The sequence below is a fragment of the Neodiprion virginianus genome, chromosome 4 (assembly GCF_021901495.1).
Source record: "Neodiprion virginianus isolate iyNeoVirg1 chromosome 4, iyNeoVirg1.1, whole genome shotgun sequence".
In the NCBI taxonomy this organism is placed as follows: Eukaryota; Metazoa; Arthropoda; class Insecta; order Hymenoptera; family Diprionidae; genus Neodiprion; species Neodiprion virginianus.
The window spans coordinates 37,401,568-37,419,108 of NC_060880.1; the positions used below are offsets into that span (position 1 = coordinate 37,401,568).

General features: G+C 36.2%; 1 protein-coding gene across 1 annotated transcript in view; it reads left to right on the top strand.

The window, feature by feature from the left end:
• Positions 1-17,541, top strand: part of LOC124304020 (uncharacterized) — a 33,786-nt gene that overhangs the window by 3,989 nt on the left and 12,256 nt on the right. Inside the window, exon 2 of the mRNA XM_046761942.1 lies at positions 13,831-13,900. Within this exon, the coding sequence (XP_046617898.1) occupies positions 13,831-13,900 (70 nt within the window). The remainder of the gene's footprint in view (positions 1-13,830; positions 13,901-17,541) is intronic.

Consider the following 17,541-nt stretch of genomic DNA (forward strand, 5'->3'; position numbering starts at 1 on the left):
CGTGTCCTCAAGGTTCCTCCTCTTCTTTCTCTTCAGGGTCCTTAAGGGCGTTTGAGGGTTCCACTCTGTGCAGGTGCAGGTGGTATACCACCCGGTTCGGGATCGATATTTCTTTGTTTTTTGCCGGCCTACGTGTCAACGGCTCACTTCCGGTCCTGCAGAGGATAGATTACAGCGAGGCTTTTTTTCAACCACCAATGGGGGGGGGGGGGGCATAAAAGATTGGTTAGCGTAAAGCGAGACCCGGAAGTAGCCACCTGAGATGGAATCTTTGAAGAGTCGTTAGAGAATAGGTATGTGCGAAGGTGAAAAGGTATTATAAATATATGGGTATGTACCGCACATTTAGGTGTAGGTACCATCACCCTTGATGGGGATGCAGAAAAACGAACGCTATGACGATGATGATGAAGTTTTTACCACGAAACCGGGCAGACCGGTTACCCGGATTTTCCTAAACTTCATTTGTCGCTGATCACAGCATATTTAATATCTAATTAACGAACTCGGTTATTACTTACCTAATGCGATGATCGATGGATGTGATCAGCCTTGATGGGACAAAAAAAAGGGCAGAAAATGATTATTAGGATTATAAAATAACTCGAGGATTTTGGAAAAAAGCTCGCATCCGTCAATTCTAATTCTCATTGAAATACGTCATTTCACCAGCTGACTTTTTCTACTTCTATTCGTATCGTGTCCACGTCAATGACGTCAGGTGCGTTCATCGTTCGATATATGGACGTCGAACATGCTCGCGGGCTGCAAATAATCGCGATCACGTCATCCGCGTAATCTTCCGATCACACGGGTTAAAAATCTGGGGTATATAACCAGCGCTATGTAAATGTATTATGTGAAGACCCATTGGGGGTTAATGGGAGTGCCGAGTTCGTAAACCATCGACGTTTTCCTCTATCCACCCCCGCCATCCCTTCTCCTATGATACACCCGTCCGACAGATCACCGCCCACGTGATGCCTCGTTGTTAATTAACGACTGTACGCCAATTTCCACTCTACCGAAATTATTTTTTCGCAAATAACGAATGTGGGTCGGGTAAACATATTACAGGTATAATAAAACACCGTGGGTGTGCCCGCAAGTGAATTAAGTTGTATAAGGCAGGAGTTTTCTTTCGCCGAAAAAAGAATATTGATCGTAAGAATCGAGGATAGTGATCAGAGAATTTGAACCGTGTATGTATAAAAATTGTTATCGTAAAACTGCCGGGATTTCAGTAGATAATGAAATAGAATACAGCATATTATTGCACGTGCCAGATTTTCCGATCGCAGGTAGAAAATTAGTTTTTAATTTTTACCCCGAGCTATTACCTAACACATTTTTACCATCGTGGCAAATAAAATGGAAATAGTTCATAGGTGGCGAAAATAATATAGACAGTAAATTTCTCACGGTTGTATTATTGACGCGGATAATAATTATCGGCGTTAAGTTTTCACCGCAGACCGGCGGCTCCCGACTATTATAATTATACAGTAATATCGTCAGACGTTAAAAATTTACCAAAAAAGGCAAGAGATCCGGCTTATGGATACAACAACACAGGGCTGATTGACGTTCGGAGCGCGGTATTTAAGGGATTGGATAACGGAGATAAGAGCATCGCGGAGCTATTTCTCTTGGGCAATATTAATTAATTAAGGAGATAACTTATCTGTCCGCGGTTTATACGGCAGCCAGTCACTGCATTGCAGTTTGCCGAACGTTAAACCTGGCCTATCAGTCCGTCGGAACAAGGCTTCGACTTATAAGCGTTGCGACGTTTCTGCGAAGCTGCTAATTCAAAGCCGCCTCGATTCGATTCGTTAAGGGGGTATTCTAATGTAGAGGCATGAATTTGAGGTGTTTTTTGAAGTGCTATAAACAAAAAACAAAAAATATTTTTACCATCCATTTTTTTATCAGGCGTTTATTATGATTTCACGATTACAAAAAAAAAAAAACAAGTCAAAAAATACAAAATTGAAAGTGCTATGAGTTGTTGAAGTGGGGGGTACAAAAAAAATGGCGCGCCAATGTTGTCACGATTGCAAGCATTTTCAAAATCAGAAAAAAAAAAAAAAGATTATTAATCTACATAAATGCAGCTATCGTACTAACTAAAAAAAAGTCGAAAAAAAAATTTTTTTTTGCCAAATTACGGCTGTCCGAAAAAATAATACGTTTTTTTTTTACTTTTTTGGACGTTTCTGAATTTTTTAAAAATAGTAAAAATTATTATTTCGTTATAATAATAGTTCGTGCGATAGAGACATGTATTAAGAAGATTCTCACCAAATTTCAAGTAAATCGGTTCAATAGAACTTGAGAAATCATGTCAACCGTTTTGAAAAATGTAGTTTTGAGAAAAACGCGTTTAAAGTTTCGAGTAAAATTCGTTCTAGCCGAGCCAGTATTGAAGACGTGTCACTAAAATAGCTATATCTCTGAAAATAATTGAAATTTTGACTTGTCCTTTTAAGGACACATTCTTGAAAGGTTAAGCTTTGAAAATATAAAAAAAAAAATCGATTTTTTCAAATTTCTACACTAGAATACCCCCTTAACTCCTAATTTGCTTGCAAGCTTTTATACTTCAAACATCGAATCTGTTATTCGACCGGGTTGCTCTTCCACGTTTTACGCAGTTGAAATTTTACGCAAAATGAAAAAAATTAAATAAAAAAAAAAAAAAAAGAAAGTAACAACCTCACGATCATGTAACGGAATTATAGTTACGTTATCAAATTCCAGAGTCAAGAAAGGCAGAGAATGACTTCGTTATGTCTTGTGATCGTTCTTGCGTCTCCTGGAGTGTAATAAAGGGTTTCTAATTTTTCTTATTCTCTGACTCTCCCTTTCTTTCTCATCTATGCCACCCACTGAAAAGAAGAATTTGTTTTTATTCAATGCACGACTTGTGTATAATGTGGGGAGATATATTATTTCATCAGAGCTGCACAGAGCACGAAAATGTGATATGTTTTTCTTTTCTCATGGCCCCCATGATATCTTCATTGTGCTTACATATTAGTTTACGCTTCGCGTGCTTCTACAAATACAGATGTATTTCTCCTTGATATTTATTAGTTCTTAATTAGAATTATACATTGTATTATTTATAAAACTCGTGATAAATATTTCGAAGAATTTTTACCATCGAGTTGTCTAGAATTTTCACATACTTTATAAGCTGTAAAATATTTATACGTAACGTTGTGCAAAGAGCAAAGAGGAAACGGAAGTGGTGAAACGGAAATAAAGGAGTAGGAGTGATGTTGCGTTCATGTTAGTGTTTTTTACTATCAGGTAAAAAAAAATTATAGATTTTTATTCATGCATACGTATGAATAATTTAATGTATGCACGTGTATCTTTCTGGCTGCAAAAAGCCAGCAAAAAAAAAAAAAAACTAAGTAAGTGGCGGAAACGATTAAATTAACGCTGTAACTTGCGTGAAAACTGTGGAGTAATAATTGTCGTTGACCGAATTAAAGTCCGTTGCTGTTTTCACTTAACTGTGACATTTCGGATGAAAATTGCTTCTCATATTTCCGAAATATGATCATCGAAGAAGTGTATCATGCACTTGAACCTGATTCTCGCGACGCCGGATCGTCACGGTTTTCAAAATGACCAACTTTTGTTGTATTCGCATTGAATAATTATAAGAAGAAAGTGTCAAATGCCAGTGAAATATAAAAAAAAAAGAGAAAAAAAACGTGTCTAATGCGTACGAGATTTCTTTCCATTCCTGCAGTTCCGAAACAGAAAACTCGTTCACTGGGTTAATAGAACAGTCGCTGTCAGTGTAGAACGAAATCCTTTTTCCGTTTCATTGACTTTCCGATTGCTCCATTGAATACAAACGCGTTCATTACAGGTACGTATATAATAAACAATCACGTGCCTTTTGCAAAACTATTTTCACTATGAAACGATCGTTTAAATTCGTTCGATATTACAGTCACTCTTTTATAAATCAACGCAATTCGAATCGTCGTTCGTTTTTTGGCACGTCGTAAGAAGTTCGAGTAGTATAAAATATCGCGCAATTAGTATCAATTCTTAAGCGTGTAAGGCGAAAGTGTACAGCAAGGAAGCAATCAGCTGTACGAGGAAACCAGAGTGCTTAAATTGTGGAAAGCTGCTCCACGTCGAAGAAACTACTTTCCGACGTGCAGTTGGAATCACGCAATGGAAAATCTCGAAATTCGGTGAATAATTGCATGCTTGAGTTGCGAGATCTTTCGTCACTCTGTGTTCTGCAACATCTCAGGATATAATTACTAATGGATATATTCTATAAATACAACGATAGCGAGAAGACTGTAAGCAATACGTATCAATTTCTTCAAAGAAAATTCCAGCGATACCGTATATAAATATCACTTCGCTATAACGATGTGAAAATGGGAAAAAAAGCCAATATTTAGCAATTCGTACGCCGTTGAATGAATTGTGGGGAATTTCTAACCACCGAACCGCAATCGCTGTCCCTGATCAAGTTGTCTGCCTTCATACCGGGACAATCTCTTGAAACTTGAAAATAAACCGCGCATGCGCCAAATTATTAAATCTCATTGGTCGGCCAAATCTTTCCTCAGCGATATTTTTGTCAGCGATGCAGGCGGGCCAACCTACGCAAAATGCCTAGGTTTGAATTTTCAAAGAGCGTAAGCATTGAATTCCAACCGTTCTTTGAAGAATCAACTTTCCGACCCGATAACAAATGCTTCCGAAACCTTTCCGAGTCGCTGCCGCAATTATTTGAGATTCTAACCTCGAAAATTCGTATCAACTACGTCACCGCCAAAAACAGTTCGACAGCTGAAACTCGGGATGGTCAGCCTGCAGGAACAGCCGATGAAACTCGCGCATGCGCGGTTGATTTTCAAGTTTCAACAGATTGCCCCGGTATAACGAAGTTATAAACGGGAGTGAAAGTATATTATACACGTATACTCAAGTAGCGATTTTCTGACTGCAGAGAACCGCAGGTATCCTTCAGGTCAACATCCTCGAGTCAAATTGTTTCTGACATTGTAATTTTAGCATATATTTTATTTCTATACATAAACGAAGTGAAATTATCGCGCCAACTTTGTTCTATAATTCTCTCTCTCTCTCTTGTCTCTTTTTCTTTACAATTTAGCTTTTGCAGGCGAAAAGTCTGTGGGAAAAATTGACGTGATTATTGTACAGTATAATTATACGATAGATACATGTAAGGATTTTCTGACGGGATAATGTATCGTGGTCATGCATATGTAACAAGGATGTAAAGCAGCTGTGGAACGCGGGATGATTTTTTTCACTCGCTTGTCTTACGAATGATATACCTATGTATGTGTATGTGTATGTGTATAATATACATGATATCAGGCTGAAAGAACAAGTTTGGTGACACTTTTCTAAATTTCAGGCTAGACTATGAATTGTGTCACGTTGTATCACTGCAGGGATACGATTCCGCTAAACTAGCACATAATAATCGTGAATCAAGCCAAATCCGAAATGTCGATAAATTCATTCGTTACCATACATAGAAGGTAAAAAATTTATTACGAAATTATCCGTATAATAAATGTAGAATTCCATTAATTATTTCTTATATATACACATACAAACGGATTTACAAGCATGGACGTAGATGTGTTGTGTAAATTGGCCACGATATATTCCTCTAACGATTTTAAATTGAACTGTCGATCATTTTACAATCATACCTGCGCACGTACCACGCACGTTTACTTTTCGTTAATTTATTACTTTATTTAATTTTTTATCTTCCATTTCTTTCTCACTCACGGGTATTCGCCAATTCCAGTTGAATATGATTTAATCTGGCATTATACGTAGATTATAGAGGTTATTATTATACCTAGAACATCACACACGGCAGCCTGATGCGCCTTGCGTAATTGCCTGCACGGCCTCGCTTAGAGGCAACGATGCGTTTCCAAAATAATAATATGTGGAATACATGTGGGTACGTATATGTATAATATAGCGTATTTACGTATTTTTCACTATACGGGAAAAATTGTTAGCGGTAAGATTAACGCGGATTAAAAACTCCTTGCGTGATTCCCGTTCAATGTCATACTCGTTATATTGATAATTAACGTAGTTGTAATTTGAGCAGATTGTAAAAAGAAAAAAAAAAAAAGAATACAAACGAAATTAAAACGAAGAATTAATATTACACGTCTTCCTTAATTAGGATGAAACTGAAAACTATTTCGAGTGTTACGTCTGATGAGGTAATTCATCGTGCTGGTTTCGCTAATCGCTTTTTACACTCTATACCGTCTAATATCTAATGTTTTTTTTCTTTCTCTTCTCGGCTATCCTAGTTTGTTTTATTTTGACTTATCTACTCCTCCCGCGGTAGAAAGTAACTCGCTGTAAGAATAATACCGATCGAATTGTAAATGTGCATTCACCGACAAGTTCTGTGAGAGGAGTCCACTGTAACGTGACAGCTAATTGTGACGTGTATATAATAACGTATCGCTGCAGATACGATCTTGGAGATCGCGTAATAAAACGGACAATAATTGTGACGGACTTTGTAACGGTGATCATCAGCGGCTGATAAAACGCATTCGGTACGCGACGCCTGCAGTGATAAAAAAAAAAATCAAACGTATCGTATAATAATTTTAGATACTCAGAGTGGTAAATTGATTTTTGATTTATAGCCAGTTGATTGTATTCCACGAGGAGTATCCGAAAGATGAAAAAGTGGAAAAGAAGCTAGAATTAAAATTACGTTATCGGAATAATAATTATAGCTGTAAGGTAAAATCGATTCGCTTAGTTATTTGCTTATTTCCATCAGGAATTATCGGCTGGTGCCGGTGTTCAACCGTAACACTCATTACAGCAATTGTACCGTTGTTAATCATCGTAGTTATATTTAACAATCAATGCTGAGTTATCCCTTCCAAGTTACTTCGAATAGTTAGAATAATTTCAATATTGGATTCATCGAGTTGACGGGATTTTAATTATAAGTACCGGAGATTTCAGATATTTTATACCTTAATTATACCTAATATAATATTTTTCAAGGATTGTAAAATTGACATTTCATTTCACTCATGATATTGACGATTTTAAAACCTTGACAACTAGATGGCAATGCAAGATGTTTCATCGATGACATATAAGATATCATGTCGACTGTAATTATTCGAGTGCATTTCTATGATTTCAAGAGATTTCAGATGGTATAAACAACTTCAAGGCTTCGGTAATTCTAACAATTTTAATGATTCCATTCGGTCTCAATTGATTCCGACATTTTACTGGTTTTCGATATAAAATGTACAACTTTCAAACGAGCTTTCAAATAATTTCTATAATTCTAACATTAGGTCAATTTTCGCGTACAATTAACGCCCCTGGTATTAAGAAACGTCGTTTCTTTTCTCTCTCTTTTGCTCCAAAATATTAACATCTCCTCGCTTTTTTCCCCGACTCAATTTAATCAAATTCCATACATTCGTTGTATTTTTTTTTTTTTTTTACTTATTAGTCTTTTTCAAACTTGTTCCCGCGAAAAAAAGTTCCGAAATTGCGTAGTTGTACCTGAAAACCGCACCATCTATAAATAAATATAAGACTAAATAACAAGATAAATAAAAACTTTCAAAAGTGGTAGCGTCCCGTTCGCGTCAGACGCGCCCGACCAGATAAGAATCACCGCTTTCAGGTCCGTGCAGCCGTCGCGACGTTGGTCGGTCGGTTAAACAGTGAAGGCAGAGAGGGGGAAGTTACGTAGCGGCGCAGAGCAGAATCAAGAACGGGCAGCCAGTGCTTGCAGCGCGTTGCAGGAGAAGGCGGCAGGTGGGGGGGGAGGCGGATAAGCTGAGCCGGAGAAGGTTGAAGCAGCCGCGTCAAGCTCACCGCGCTGAGTCGCTGAGTCGCGAGTTGCGAGTTGCGAGTCGCTGAGTTACCCGCGAGTCGCGTGGCGAGTTGCGTCGCGTCGCGTTGCCTTGCGTTTCTACGATTTTTCCTCGACAGTTGACAGTCGACTGGCCGTCTATTCGCGTTACGGTAGTTTGAATCATCCTCGTGTCCGGTAGTTGTTACATTTTAATCATCGTTAAACTTGTTCAGAGTTTTTTTTTTATAAACAGCTTCGCGGAGAAGAACCGCGAGGAAATTTTTGTTACTTGTACATCGTTGTTTTCTTTTCATTTCTTTTTTTTTTTTTTTCCTCGTTCTTATATTTTGCTTTTTTTAATACTCGTTTCGTGCGGTGTTTTGATAAATTGTAAGAAAAAATAAACGCCCAGTTACAACGAACAACGTTTACAATTGGATTTTCGGAGTGTTTTTCCGTATTTCGATCATTTATTTTTCTACTTTCGACTCGACGTATATCATCGAACGTGAGTTGCACAAGAATATAATTTGATATTGCTGAATGTTAGATTTTAAAAATTGAATCAGTATCGTTATCGTAACGAGATGATTGTGTTGAAAATTCAGTTTTCTTCAATTTTGTAATGATTTTGAAGGTACTAAAATTTATAAAACATGAGTACTGGCTTTTCTTATCATATGGATTTCAAACAATTTTCAAATCGTCGCAATAACGGTTTTTAATCAACATGAATCGTTACAGTAACGAAACTAACGTCGACATGATAAATATTGTAGAATATTCATGCAGATTGTTTGATATCGAAACTGAAAAGACAAAGGACGCCTCCCCCTCACGTATCTCACCCCTGCAACCGTAGGATTATTTCCGCGTCACCCTTTGATCGCTTGATATGTATACGCTGCGCACCCGACGAAGAAAGGTGGAAAAGAGAAAAAAGAAAACCGAGTCATACCTTTCGAAATTTTTGTGCAAAACAATTATTGTGTTGTGAAGTAGCCGTACTATAAGTACAGATATAAACGTATGGATATGACGTTGGTTGTTTTTTGTACCGGAAAATTCTTCATTGTTAATATAATTATGCTGTGAAATAGCTGGTGAGCACATTGTCTTTTTCTTTGTTCGGTTTTGTTTACAGCAACGGAGAGAAAGTACAATTTTGCCTAATTGGTGTTGTTGTTTTTTCTAAGTTTTCCGTTTCTTCGATATTTTTACATAATTATCAAGCCCAACTGGTTTGATGGAAAGTTTACTTCACAAACTATCGATATAAAAATCATTGAAAATTTTCCATTCGCAATCCGTTGTACAAGATTCGTATATTATTTACAGTATTTATGTAAAAACGAAAATAGGAAAACTAACTCGTTGGATAGAAAAAGGAAAAAAAAAAACTGCATTTACGATCGATCATCATCATTTTCAAAACTTCAATTCTTCAATCGTATATAACGGAAAATATTAGTATGACGATGTATTTGTGACGTTTCAGATTTTAACCTAGGTTTTAATCCATTATACCTACCGAATTAAAGATTCTACGATCGAGTGTACAAATTTACTGAAACACTGAAAAACCGTAATTCTCCGCTAAAGAAATTGCTTTGTTCGTCAATCAATTGTATTAATTGCATAGATACTTTCTCTTTGAAGATAAATTAATGACGGTTAATAGGTGCAATGATTGAAATATCAGATGAACGATAGTCTATTAAAATATCATCACGAACATTAGTTATTTACGGGGAAAAATTATTATTTGTTTATTTCACAATATTTCTTTCAGCTATAAAAAGCTGCAGCAGCAACATTCGAGACTCTGATTTGTCAGCGAAAACAAATCGCCGGTCCGTTTCGAGAACGCCACTGAAATCGCACGAGTATAGCGTTATCTATTTATTATTGTAATTCCTTTTGAATAATAGATTATAATATCTGAAAACTCTGTAATACAATCCCTACGTTGCATCCCATATTTCTAACAAAAAGAAAACAAGAATTTATAACAAAAAATCTACGAGCCAAGTAATCGAAAACTCGAAAAAAGTCTGCAGCTATAATTCTAATTTCCAAATCCAAAAAATAGAAGAAGAAACAAATATAATTCTGTCTTATTCAACGACGAAGAAATAATTCTGTTCCAAGTTTTCGATAATTGAAAGTGCAACGTATATCGTACTCGGGATTTATAATCTGTATAATACGAACGTTATTACGTCAATGAATACAACGGATTTAGAACATTCGACAAGTCGGTATAACCGCATCCTGAATTATCCTATCGCAAGTAAGATTATTCCGTACAACAAATCGTTAGTTAGTTTCCTGCCTGCTTCCGGGGCTAAGAGTAGTTATAGTTACATATTACAATGCTCGTATGCACATTCACGCATCATGACTGCAGTGCACACGATATCCCGTGACATAAATATACAGTTCGTTACAGGCGTGCATTGCCACAAGACTCGGCCCCCCAGACTCGCGCGGGTTGTAATAATAATGCATCTCCACATCCACGTGCGTTCGGTGCACGCATGAAAGAAAGAAGGACAGTAAGAAAGAACTAAGAAGATAAAGAGAAAGAGAGAGAGAGAACCGTTCGTTTCACGATATTTCCCGCTAAAAAGAAAAAAAAAATCAAAAAACAAACATATTTACAACGTGTACGATACGTATACTTGGGGACAATGAATCTGAGACGGCTAATTTTTTACATTAGAGACAGTTACGTTGGCAATACAGAGAAACCTACAGCGCCATCGTCGGCCGAGCGCGAAACAAACTCAGTCTCAATAAACGTAACATAACCCATGACCGTCGAATCTAACCTTAAAATACGTGTCAATCTAACAAGTCGTTATCACCGCGTTATTCTAAGGTTAGATTCGACGGTCATGGGTTATGTTACGTTTATTGAGACTGAGTTTGTTTCGCGCTCGGCCGACTATGGCGCTGTAGGATTCTCTGTATTGCCAACGTAACTGTCTCTAATGTAAAAAATTAGCCGTCTCAAATTGATTGTCCCAAAGTATACATACGTATCACAGATAATGCATATTATGCACATACATATAGTGCGTGCAACGCAATGCGTGACAACTTGTACGTTATACTACGTTTTAATACTAGATAGACATTAGCGTGCAGCTGTCAAAGCGACAAAATTCCGGCTGTTCTGTCAATTTGTACGTACATCTAAACACATACAGAAATACAGACACTCACACATATCTATAATCTATTTTCCTTTCACGAAGGGAAAGCAACACTTGTACCGTTATACCGATACAGCCGAGTATCTATGTGTATACTGTGTATATATATGTTGTATATATGTATTTACAAAATACTACGTATATACAATAGGTATACTTGAGGCGCTAAATGACCATGCATATCTTATCTCACAGAGAGCTGATGCTCAGCGTGCAGCCATAGGATTCATTAGTTTCAAATTAAGTCCTCATCCGATCCGCAGAGCCGGTTGTTTACTGGGCTTGATTCCCGGTCTCATCTTTCAAGTTTCTTTCTTCATTTTATATATTTCTTTTCATTTTGTTCCTTTTTTTTTTAAATTATTTTTCTCCCTCCCCTCCCCACTCCCGCCGTTTTGTTCTCAATTACATCGTCGTCTATATCTCGAAGAAAGTGAATTCATCATTGATCAACACTTTCGTTTTTTCTTCTTCTTCTTCTTCTTCTTCTTCTTCTTCGTCATATTTCATCTTCATGTTTACATTCTCGTGTGCAGTTGTACATGTACAATATCTTTCCATTAAGACGACTCCGTATCTCTGCAGTTTGTGTTCGTGAGATTTTGACTGATGGGAGAAAATTGGAGAGATTTATGTTGCACGATGTGCGCTATGTATAGTTGATTCCTGAAACAAAATGCAAGTTTTGTTAATTTACAAAGATTTGGGAAATTCGAGATTTAATCTACCGATTATAATCGGTACAAGTTATATTGAGATGATATTTTTTACGTGATAATCAATAGATACAATTTCAAGCTTGGGAATCTTTGTAATATTTATGTACTCGAAAGGCGTTGTCGATAAGGAAGAAGCAGAGAAGACGTTTTATTTTACATTTTTGTAAGAGGTATTTATATAATTTATATTTTGGGAAAATAATCTATTCAAGCGATAAATGCTTCCATTTCTCGAAGATTCAGAGTAACTGCGTAACTAATTGAAATCAGGCATCGGCTATATAATGACTTAAAACGTTACGACATGCGACAATCGGCTCGTCCTTCTGAAAATTGGTGACTAATTCGTTTCCGTTTAACTCTCACCAATGTCCGCGGTAGTAATCTGTGACAGATTGGAATGATTTTCAGAAAGCATATAATAATAATAATAATTATAATAATAATAATCAATCTTAGTCTTTGCTGTTTGCTGAATCCCGATGACTTACGACAGTTGTCATGAAAAATTAAGAAATAATGATAATTCCGTGTTCCGAAATATAATCACCACCACGTGATCGATCAGTTTTTTACACTTTCCAAAAATTTTTTACTTTCATTTTGAAGTTTTGCTACTTGCCAATTTAATAGAAAATCTTGACAAGAATTATTATACGCGTACATCTTTCTACATCTTGTATCCTATTATAGATGTGTATAAAAAAGAAAAAAATAGTCTATAAGCCGTTTATTATAGGTACGTAAACTCGAGGGAAAATTAATGTTCTGAAAAACGGTTTATATACAACTCTTACATACGCATGCCCACGTGGTCCGGCGTCTTTCATCGTGCAACGAATGTGTATTTTACGTTTCATACGTGTATACACACATATATATATATATATATATGTATATATATATTTCACTGTTTATCTGCGGTCCGAGCTGACTTGTTTCATACTGCAAAGAAACAATCTCACTAATTGTAAGAATTATAATTTTTCCTACGTTGAAAATTTCTCTTTCATACAGATTAGTTTGTCAACTAAAAAAATAAATCGACAAATAACGTACCTGTACGATTTTACATAATTGATGAACCTTTTACGAGGTTGAAGTTAGTAACGTTATGGTAACGAAAGATTGGGGAACAAAAAATTACTAGTTTCGCAATCTTACAATGATTTTTAATCAACTAAGATTTCAAATTATGAGTATGTTTCGTTTTGTTAAGTTTTACTGAATTTCACACAATTGCAAAATGGCGAAATAACGTTTTTTCCTCAGCATTAATTGTTACGATAACGTTACTAACTTCTATATGACAACCTTTTCAGTTCCTGCGATATAGTGAAAGATATTAAACGGAATAAAAAAAAAAAAAAGAAAAAAAGAAACAAACTGAAATCAACAATAAAGAAAAGATGGATTTAAAAAAAAAAGTGATGCAAGTACAAGCGGAAATAATGGAAAAAAAACACAACAAAAAACAATCAATTTGCGATATAAAGACGCAATAACATTTAGGAGGAAACGCGTTTTGTGTGCTCGCGCGGTTTTAATTTCTTTTTTTTCTCTTTCTCGCTCTCTTGTCTTATTTTAAACAAACCCGTTATTTTCACTGGCATACTTGACACATATAAACATCAGTTGATGGGCATGGCATCGCAGGTATGCAGGTCTGCGCAGCGCGGTCACGGAAGTCGCGATTAGAATATAAATATCCTCTCTTTCTGGTTTTGTTTTATTTTCTTTTTTTTTTTCTTTCTTTTAGATATGATACAAGTTAACGATTTTCCCCACCGCATGTATAATTTTCTCCGCAAGCATTGCATACATGTGTTATATATATATATATATATATATATATATATATATATATATATATATATATATATATATATATATATATATATATATATATATATATATATATATATATATACGTGTGTGTGTGTGTGTGATATCTATATATAGTTCTCTCTCGAACTTGTTACAGGTGGTTTTTAACGGTACGACGACAAACGAGTCTGACAGCTGCACCAGCGGTACGAGCAGAGTGACAAACGGTGAGTCAGTCAGGCATGTGATAATAAATACGTTTCATAATGCGATAATCCTTCTTCATTCCTCCCATAACCGCCTCCCATGCATCCTTGCATCTCTGACAACAGCTACTGGATTTTATAATCCAGGGACATACGTAAGTGTATTGTACATGTGTTATTTAAGGCTCTTCTAATTTTCGTCAATTAAACTTCAGGCTTAAACTGTATTTATACATGTTATACGTGCATTGGGTTTAATTGTTTATGACACACAGCGCACGCTCATGCGGAGCTTGTAAGAACTACACAGCGATAACAACCGATGTTCATTCGTTTCCTTCACGGGTCGAGGGACCTTCGTCCCTTTCCTGCACCGTCACCATCAATCTCTCGCTCTCTCTCTCTCTCTCTCTCTCCATGTCTATAGTAATTCCCCCCGTCTCGTAGACAGTTTTTCCACGCCAATTATCAGCCACCGCCACCCGCCACAGAGGGTTATGCTTCACTCTTATTACATGAACAATAATACGTGTTGAACGCATTAATCGTTGTTATTGTTATTTTATCGCAATATAACGGGAGTATTCTGTGAAACTTGTCGCAGGCTGCGTGATATGTATATACAGTAATATTCATTAGTCCTTTAACCTTGCGTCTAACTTGTTTTCGGCCCGAAACAAAATCCGAGTTCCGATTCTATGCGAATTATGTGAGTATGACTCCCGATTATCTCACGTCGGCTGAATCTCCACTCGCTGTCACATAATTCCTATGTAGAATCGAACTCGCATTTTGTTTCGGACAGAAAACAAGTTAGACATAAGGTTAACGCATTATGGAATATTATTCCATGTATAACTGTTGCAGCGTTGATCGTTTAGTTTCACGGAAAACTTCCGCTGCAATAAGGATATTTTTTCGTTTTTCTTACAATGTTATTTTGTTGGTACATGAGCTGCAAATTATTTCATTCTTGCACTAATTTCCGAGATTAAAAACCAGCCACAACATTTTCTATTATCATCAAGGTTATTCATCTTTTACGAAAAATTGCTTTGCTCCGATTGTCCGGTGAATTACGATACCGATCTTGAAAAAGATTAAAGAAAAAAAGTATAATGTTTATGATTATTATTATTATTTTTTTTTTTCACATCAAATTTTACAAAGAAAGTATAATGTATGCACAAGTGAAACACCTCTCAACGTATCGAGATTAATCAAATTCTACGACTATAAATTAAATCGCTTGAAATTTCACCGCTGATTATGTATAACGAAACGGTTTAATAAAGCAGTAGAAAAAAAATTAGCGGATCAAAAACTCAGTCGGAGGATAGACTTGAGTATAAAGATTTAAAGAGTGTCAGATTGAAGATGTATCAGAGCTGCATAATACATTTGAAATTACAAATCTTACACTAAACGATGTTTCCGTGTGAAAGTTGCGAATAAAAAGAAGAGAAACAAAATGAAATAAAAATAAAAATCTTCAACGGACTCGTTTAAATTCTCGATGATTGATTGTCAATTGTAAATTTTCGGAATGCTATATAACATTGTTTTCACTCTTTCGCGGTGCAGTTTCTTGCATTGCACCCAGATAATACGATTGATACTTGAATACATATGTACGTGAATACTCCTACATGTGTTTGGTAATTAACGTTCAGGTGGGCATTGACTACACCGCAATTCACGATTCTGACACGCTAATTGAATAAAACGCATAATTACGATCGCGGTCTCGACGCGAAGATTGTCCTCTCTAATTATAAACTCATCACGTTTAATGAAGACCGCGACTCGTGGCTCGTGTCCTTAGCCCTCTACATACCTGATTTTTTTATTAATAAACTCTTACCCACCGGCTTGCCGAACTCCGTTCATATTTTTGTATATTTTACTTACTGTAAAATCGAGAGAGAAAAAAATCCCGTTGCTTGCTGGGAACGGTTATGAATACGTACACTATTTCGAGAAAGCGCTTGATACATTGGTAGATATTATTTATTCGTATATAAAATTGATACACTCACAATCGCAGCTTGTACGCGTAATTTTCAAATTTATTTACCTTTTTTTTTTTTTTTTTTTTTCTTCCCGAATACGAGACGAAAAAATCATCTTTTCCGCATCTGTTTTCTCTGCATTTACCAAATTCAACTCGTTATTATACACAGCGTATCATCCCCTTTATAAACATCCGTATACAAATGCACGAAAATTAGGTCAAGTGTAAAATTCGTCACCGAAAACTTCCAGGGGTGGAATGAAAATGTACAAATTCGATTATATTATAGAATAAAAAAAAAAAAAAAACAAAACGTTTATTTCAGCTGTAGTTATATAGATATAATATATGTACATATTCTTTTATCGTACGGTTCTTAATAATTAGTGACACTTTTTTTCCACTTGAATTATATACCTGTGCAGCAAAATAAGTAATTTCTGCTTGAAACATATTAAATATACGCAGCTGGTGTTAATTCGATTAATTTTCACTTCCGTTTTTCTCCTCCATACTTTACAGTGGAGGAATTTTAAGGTACGCGTATTATAAAATTCTACGTCTCAACGGCGGCAAGTCGAGCAGCAGCTGCAGAGTAATTATCACAGGCTATATAGAAGGCCGAGTGATTTCGCATTTGCGATCGTTATTCACGGGGAATTGAATGTTGGTTTTTCTCAACGTTTTACGTACATCAATCGATTCGCGTCAGGTCGCTGGGAGACGGAGAGGAGATTAGAAGCGCTTACAGGCACCTATACAGACAGACCGGCGGACGAACGAATTTCACTTTCATCTCGTAAACCTAAATTGCAGTATTTCTCTTTCCGTTCCCGAGCTCTGAGCACGTCTCTCGTCTTCTCGTCGCAGCCACAATGACGTCAGGAAAGTCGATTCTCGGCATCGCCGTCGTTGCTGCAGTACTGAGGCAATTTATATAAAACGAAAACCCCGTCGAGCGGTTCCTACAGTCTCGATAGTTTTGTAATTGGATTATACGGTAATTACAATTCGCGCCCGGAATTGCTAGAACTTCGCCTCTCTCTCGCTTTTCCCACCTCTCCGCAGATTCAAGACCATAAATTATTACAACTATCGCGTGTAATGATTTTTCATCGTCTTTGCGTAAAAAGATATAAATCTGTGTAATATTGGCAAGGGGACAACCTGTACGTTCGTCTATTTTCTTTTCGTTTTTTATCCTCATCATTTTTCAGCAACAAATAATAATCGATCGGAAAAAATTCGATCAAACATCGGTACACTTTGATCTGAAAATACCTAGATAATTGACAGTAAGGATCATAGATCAAGAAATTCATAGGCTAGTTTAACACCACGATTTTTGACTAATCCTCACAACAGATTTCAACCCAATAATGTAATTATACTTTTGATTATGTATTATGTAATATACCACTAGTGTAATAAAAAACTGCTCAATATATGTAGAATATTATTTCATAGGATGTTTTGAAAAAAAAAAAAAATTTTCATCACCATCATATCTTAAATTCTCTTATAATGCAGTTTCTTCCCGCACTTCTGACAAACGATGCATTACATATTATAATATTATATGTTGTAACGAGCACTCGTAGGTACAAAATGTAAAACAAGAGGCAGAGAGACATTGCAGAGAAGCTTT